Source organism: Marmota marmota, unplaced genomic scaffold, assembly GCF_001458135.2.
Source record: "Marmota marmota marmota unplaced genomic scaffold, marMar, whole genome shotgun sequence".
Classification (NCBI taxonomy): domain Eukaryota; kingdom Metazoa; phylum Chordata; class Mammalia; order Rodentia; family Sciuridae; genus Marmota; species Marmota marmota.
In genome coordinates, this window is record NW_026000223.1 from 7,297,923 (window position 1) to 7,305,304 (window position 7,382).

Consider the following 7,382-nt stretch of genomic DNA (forward strand, 5'->3'; position numbering starts at 1 on the left):
AAACCAAAAAAAAAAAAAAAAAAAAAAAAAAAGAGAGAAAGAAAGAAAATTAAAAACCAACAACACTAAAGCTAAAGTGTTTTCTTTGCTAGTTTTTCTGAATATCATTCACCTTCAGTTCCGGCTCCTAAGCCTTCACCTCTTTCCCACTACCCACCTTTTATCTCTTGTGGTCCTTTTGTCAAGCAAATTTTAGGACAAAAATGGATCCTTCGGCTACAAAGTGTTATGTCCGGTTATATTCATTATGGGACTTGTAAGGTTTTCAAGGACCCACTGAGGAGCCAGTTAGGATTTCACAGATCAGTGGCTTCTTATTCAGGATCTCTTAGCAAAACAGCAGTTTTGTTTTGTTTTGTTCTCAGTACTGGGGATTTGGGATTGAATCCAGGGATACTGTACCACTGAGCTGCATTCCCAGCTCTTTTTGTGTTATTTTATTTCTGGCTTTGAACTTGTAATCCTCCTGCCTCAGCACCCCCAAGTAGCTAATATTATTGGCATGTGCCACGGCACTCAGCTAAACGATACATTTTTATTTTTTATATATACCTGTCATCAGGTACTGAGGCCAGTTGAATTTTCCCATGGCAGCCAGACTACAGCAAGACTACAGGTTCCTTCACCCTAGGGTCATGCTGAAGGCATGCAGTTAAGACCCCCACAGACTGACCTTTCTCCCCAGGTGTTTTGCTACAGATATTACATGTGGCTGACCTCATTCCCAGGGCAAGGGGGCACACATCAAAAATTTTTCATCAGCTTGACAGAAAGCTAGTTCCAACTAAGTCAAGAGGCATATCACTTACAGAGTGGGATTAAATAGATCTGAATCCAGACATGTATTAGTCTTGACCACTGTATGTAATTCTCTCTAGAGTTGTGCCAGCTTAATCATTGTTAATTAGAAATGTATTTTCCCTGTATTGGCTTTTTGTTGTTGTTGTTGTTTGGTAGTGGGGATTGAACTCAAGGGCACTCGGCCACTGAGCCACATCCCCAGCCCTATTTTGTATTTTTTATTTAGAGACAAGAGTCTCACTGAGTTGCTTAATGCCTCGCCATTGCTGAGGCTGGCTTTGAACTAGAGTTCCTCCTGTCTCAGCCTCCCAAGCCACTAGGATTACAGGCATGTGCCACTACACCTGGCTCCGGTACCAGGGTTTGAATCCATGGGTACTCGACCACTAAACAATGTTTCTAGGCCCTCCCCGCCTTTTTTTAAATTTAAGACAGGGTCTTCCTAAGTTGCCCAGGTTAGCCTAGAACGTACAATCCTCCTACCTCATCCCCCCAAGTCAATGATATTGCAGGCATGGGCACTGCTCTTGGGCTATAAATATTTTTAAATAATTGATAGGAATGGGAAAGACAGTAGAATGAATCAGACATAACTTTCCTATGTTCATATATGAATACATGTCCAGTGTAACCAGTGTAACTCCACATCATGTACAACCACAAGAATGGGAAGTTTTGCTCCATGTGTGTATGGTATGTTAAAGTACATGCTACTGTCATGTATAACTAAAAAGAACAAATAAAAAAAGAAATAACAAGGAAATGATTTTGGAAAGGAATTGAACAATTTTGTATTGATGGTATTCAGTTTTAAGGTGAATCATCCACTGGCTATATTCAGAGCCGCCTTTGGGCTTCACTTGCTTTTGCTAAGTAGCAGGAGAGGGATAGGTGGAGAGCTCTGAAACTGAGTCCTGAGGCAGGGACCCACTGCTTTGCTTCACAGATGTGGAGCTACAAAAAAAGGAAGCATGTGGAAATAGGAAGTGTCTCTGGGTAGCTGTACTTTTTTAGGTTATGCTGTCAACATGTATGATTTTGCCCCCAGCAACAGACTTGTACATAATTAGTCCCCATCCTAGGTAGGTACTTTCAAAGCACTTTTTCATCTTTGGTTGATCCTTACACCAGCTAGTGTGAAGTGCCAAAAGAATCCAAAGCAGGGGCTTGGGATGTGGCTCAAGTGGTAGCGCGCTCGCCTGGCATTCGTGAGGCACTGGGTTCGATCCTCAGCACCACATAAAAATAAAATAAAGATGTTGTGTCCACTGAAAACTGAAAAATAAATATTAAAAAAATTCTCTCTCTCTCCACTCTCTCTCTCTTAAAAAAAAAAAAAAAATCCAAAGCAAAGAGAGAGAGAGAGAAGGGCGGAGGTGGGGGGAAACAATCTCCCCAAGGTTATAGAGGCAAAGAGGCAGAGCAAGAGTTATAGGGGCAAGAACCACAACAGTCCCTCCAACCTCCCAGTGCTAGGGATCAAACCCAGGGCCTTGCACATGTTAGGCAGGTGCTGTCACTGAGCTACATCCCCATCCCCCAGAACATAGTCTTCTGTTAGACTCTGCATTTCCTGCAAAGTCCAGTTTTTGCACTTCATCCAATTTCCTACATTCCTTCCCCCTCAGATGCTGCATTTCTGGCCCGGGAGAAGGCAAAAGCTGACGCTGAGTGCTACACTGCTTTGAAAACAGCTGAAGCAAATAAGGTAAAGGCCCAGCACAGCCTGATGAAGACGTGTCTTTAGATTTGGGTTTATATTGCTTGAGAGTATCTGGTATTAAATGATTGTCACCACCTAGAGCCCCTTGGGGCCAGAATTGAGGACTCAATTTTGTGTGGACTTAATTTTGAGGACTTAATTTTGTGTGGGTCAGGTATTTTCCTTTGATAGGAGTTTTTATAGAAATTTAATTTTTGATGTTAAACATAGAAATTTCTACAGCTCTTGCCACTCTGTCTTGAAGAGCTTAAATTACTTCCTCCTAAAAGAAATGGCTCCACTGTTACTAATATAAACAAGGAGCCCATGGAAAGTAGAAAGGGGCATATTTCTTTGATAGAAACTCTTTGCATATGAAAATTGAAGGGGTGCTGCCAAAAATTTTCTCCAATATAATCCCACTTAAGGCTTTACTTTTTGTCACAGTTGAAGCTGACACCAGAATATCTACAGCTGATGAAGTATAAAGCCATTGCTTCCAACAGCAAGATTTACTTTGGCAAAGACATCCCTAACATGTTCATGGACTCTGCAGGCGGTATCAGCAAGCAGTATGAGGGGCTAGGTGACAAGCTGAGCTTTGGCGAAGAAGATGAGCCTCTGGAGGCAACCACACCAGAGAATTGAAAAAAAAAAATTATACAACTTCAGATGACACTTACAGAGATCTTTATTTTTTAAGATGAAACAGACTGCTCCTTCCTCCCACACTACCTTCTTTGACTCTTCAAGTTACTATGGTGAAAAGAAGAAAAGGACTTAAATCTGTTCCCCTTCTTGGGAAGGGAGGGTAGGGATTGATGATTTGGGGTTTTATTCAGGTAAGTAGGTTGTATCTGGCTTCTGATAAGATTATAAACCATGGGTTTGACCTCTGACCTGCAGGCACCAATTTAGTCCCTTTGAAGTTGACTTAATTAGGAATGTTGTCACTAAAGGGTGGGAGAAGTAGGCTCTTGCCTCCTGGTGATTTGATTTTCCTTATTTGGGAAAATACAGTTCACCATTCGCACCCCCACCTCCAAGGCAGAAGTCTGTGGGGGAGGCTTACAACTGAACAAACATGCACTTGTACATTTGCCAGTGGAAAAACAGCTGCAGAGAATGTTTGGCTTCCCTGGCATTTTTGTCAGTGCGTGTATGGGTTATTTTAGAAGCAAGCTTTTTTTGAGCCCTCTGAAGGAAGAACTGGTGCTAGGTTTTGCAAAATTTTCTATACACTATGCTCCTTGCCCTAGGGCTCAAGAGTGGTGGTTTCTGACTACATTTCCAGAGTCAGGGCTTGGTTACCACCACACATTCTTTTAGAAACTTTTCATTTAATCTGTGATTCAGTTTTTTCTTCTCAAATAATCTCTCTGTTGGCTCCACTTAGCATCAAGAAGATAGGAACAAACAACTCAAGTGGCTTACTAGTTGCTAAAGTGGGATCATTATACTATTAGCCACTGTAGTACCTGCTTGGCAGATTATGTATGTACCTTGAAATCAAGTGTCTTTATTGTTGTGGCGATTCTTCATTGAAGAGCTCTGACACCATGTATGGAGGAGGAAGAAGGGTCAGCCAAGAGATTTCTGAAGTCCTAATGTTTATGGCTCCTATTGGGTGTTTATCTGACATGGTGATAAAGGGAGTCTATTCTCTAAGTAGTGTATGTTTTTAAATCCTGGGCTCCCAGACAGCCACACAGAGGTTGGACTGAATGTTAACTCTCCAGAGACATCTGTGTGGATATATGTCAAAGTTCATGCCGTGTTCCTGTGCTGAGTCCCTGGTCTACATCAATATCTGTTCAAAATGTTTTCTTTTTCATTCCTAGTTGAAAAAATTATGAGTCACCCTGGAAGATTCAGGATGGGGGAGAGCAAACATGAAAGAAAGGTTTTTCTTGTATCCTGAAACTAATGTTTTGTGGGTAGGGAATCCAACATGTATAGCTCATGAGTGGTGTACAGAATTGTTAAGTGAAGAGCAGCTATCTGGAGTTAATTTGCAAGTGTATTGGTATGCTAAGTGACCATTATCAGCCCTGGTTTAGGATTTTGTCTAGCTGCCCCTACCCCAAAGAAAGAGCAGAAATAAAAATTCCTACTGTACCACTCTTCCCTCTGTGAATACTAGCAGTGATACTTTCTGGCACCAATCCCCACCTCATTTTTAGTCCCATGCCCAGACTTCTATTTTATCGAGTAGTCCTAGAACTCAGGGTGGCTTGCTCGTAAGTAGCACCAGGCTTGTCAGGAAATGTTCAGCCTGCCTAGAAAGAAAGATGCAAAATATTACCTCCCCTTACTTTAAATGTTGCCCTTCTCTGTTCTCATTCCTGGCCCTGAGAATTCTCAAACCACAGTCCTCATTTTGCTTTGTTCAGGCAGCAAAATGTTTCCCAGCAGGGATGGATTTTAATGTGCTTAAGACTTCTTACTTGCAGAAGGTCCATCTCCCCATTATTAAAATGCATTCATCCTCCTTTCATTTCAATGCTGTTAGTCACTTATTAGGAGCAGCATGACACAGCCAGCATCCCCTGTTTACATATATGTCTGTTCTGGTCTGAATTATTCCACATGGGCCTCAGAAAACACCATCTCACCACAGTAGATTCAGGAGCAGTGTTATCTCAGCCTCTAAATAGCACACTTTCCTCAGGTTTGTTTTAACTTGAAAGTCTCTCCTGTACCAACATCCTGTGATAGTTTGTCCCTTGACCACAAAAGAGCCTCAGTAAGTCCTGTTGCTGCAACTACCTTCCACCAGATTAATGTTGCTTCCTCTTTAAACAAAAAATATAAATGTTGTCACGCTCATTAGCATAAATCCAGTGGTTGTGGGTATCTGTCTGAACAGTAAAATCATGGAAGTCAGCTGTCTCCTTTAACCTTGGGTAACTAACCCATCTTTATTGTTTTAACACTTACTAGAAAATCTGATCTTCAAACATTTGAATTCTAAACATAAAATGTGATAGCCTGCAGTGTTGTAGGCAGTGAAGTAATGGCTGCTATTTATAAGTGGAACTTCTATCAAAATAAGTAACTGTTTATAAAATTCAGTTTTTGTAGAATTTTCCCAAGGAATAGCACCTTGGTAGAATGTTTCTCATTAAAACTTTACAGAAATGATTCATATTCAGTACCGCTTTTAATCACTCTTTTAAATATAAGTACAGAATGTCTGTAAGGAAGCCAAAGTTTGTTAATTTTTATATAACTAAAATAAAATAGATTTGGAGGGATCTGTGTTCATATTAAGTTGAGAAAGAGGGAATCACTGAAGTTTAGCAATGTGTTGATCCCAAAAAAGGGAGATGTTTTATAAATGATCTTTGGCAGTTTCTATGAGTCTGTGTTTCCTTTAACACTGATAACTTTACCATTTAAAGAGAGTAGTTAAAGTCAGATGGTCATATTTACTGACTTTATGGAGTTTGAGAATAAACTGTATCCTTAGTGAATGGCAACTTTGTGTCTAAAAACTTAACCACTACTTCTTGGTTCTGTTCAATATGGTTCTAGCCACTGTTTTTATTGTTTTCTTATAAAAGAGATAATAACCATTCATTTGTGTTTGTATTTTCATTCCTTTCTTATCTCTGCTTTTGTACGGGCTAGTGATTGGATAATCAAAGTAATTTTTCAAAGAGCCCCAAGAGTTTAATGATCCCCTTTGTTACTGAGAAATAATTTCTTGTTATATTAATCACTCTAAGTTTAATGATCCCCTTTGTTACTGAGAAATAATTTCTTGTTATATTAATCATTCTATAAATGATACTGCCTTGGGTCGAAAGCTGGAAGAATTGTTTGGGACAACACAAAAAGCCTCATGAATTTATGTCTTAGTTTTATTTTCAGTCTGTCTAAATAAAATGAGTCTTTGGATTTATTTTTTATTAAAATGAAATGTAGCAATTGCTAATATTAGGATAGGTGATATAAAGAAATAAAACATCCCTGGCTAGTGAGTTAAGTTATCCCTTAAAATATATTCAGATGAAAATCAATCTCATTATCAACACAGAAGCAAACAACTTAATTTGTGAATAAATTCTTGGCAGGTGTTATAGAGATTTGTCATTTTAAAGAATTAATACACTGAAGTTCTCCAAAGAGAAGGAATATTTTCAATTGACCCAAAATGCATTTTGATATCAATTCAGTGGGGAAGTCCCAGGCTCTGCTCTGGCAAGCTTCCTTGCCTAGTGTTGCCAGAAAGAACACAGGGTGGCTAGTTAAATGTAAATTTCAGACTAACAATAATTTTTAGTGTAAGTATATCCCAAATATTGTATGAGACATACTTATTTTTTTAAAGTATTTTTTAAAGTATGTTATTTATCTGAAAGTCCCATTTAACTGGGTATCCTATACTTTTATTTGTTAAATCTGACAACCTGAGTCCAGGCTTTCCTGGGGCTTCCAGACTTTCTTTATTGGCTCAAAGGCCCAATACACAAATAATATGAATTTGGAATTGAGTGAGTAAGATAAGAGTACCATTCCTGGAGTTACACTGCTTAGGTTCATATCCCTGCCCTACCACTTCCTAGGTGTGTGGTCTTAATATAAGCCTCTGTCTTCATCTATAAAATGTATCAAGTGAACTATAAGAAATAATTCATATGGAGGATTTTAGCATTGTTCTTAGCATGTGTAAGTGTTCAAAAAGAACTTTTACTCCTCTGGGAAAACAAGTTAGAAAGCACATAACTATTAAGTGGGTGCCACCAAGTAGAAAGTCAAATGTTTTTAAAAAAATAATAAGATTACAAATAGGATAGCATGTAGAGGAAGAAGGGAACATGGCCAGGCAGCAAATACAGTATTGAGAATACATACCTCTGTGGAAATGGAGAAT

General features: G+C 39.2%; 1 protein-coding gene across 3 annotated transcripts in view; it reads left to right on the forward strand.

The window, feature by feature from the left end:
* Erlin2 (ER lipid raft associated 2) overlaps nucleotides 1-6,083 on the forward strand; it is a 17,488-nt gene extending 11,405 nt beyond the window's left edge. For all 3 annotated transcript variants that reach the window (XM_048792809.1, XM_015501259.2, XM_015501260.2), the window contains exons 11-12: nucleotides 2,430-2,509; nucleotides 2,951-6,083. In XM_048792809.1, coding sequence (XP_048648766.1) covers nucleotides 2,430-2,509; nucleotides 2,951-3,151 — 281 coding nt within the window. In that variant the 3' untranslated portion in view covers nucleotides 3,152-6,083. The remainder of the gene's footprint in view (nucleotides 1-2,429; nucleotides 2,510-2,950) is intronic.
* Nucleotides 6,084-7,382: the final 1,299 nt, after the last annotated feature.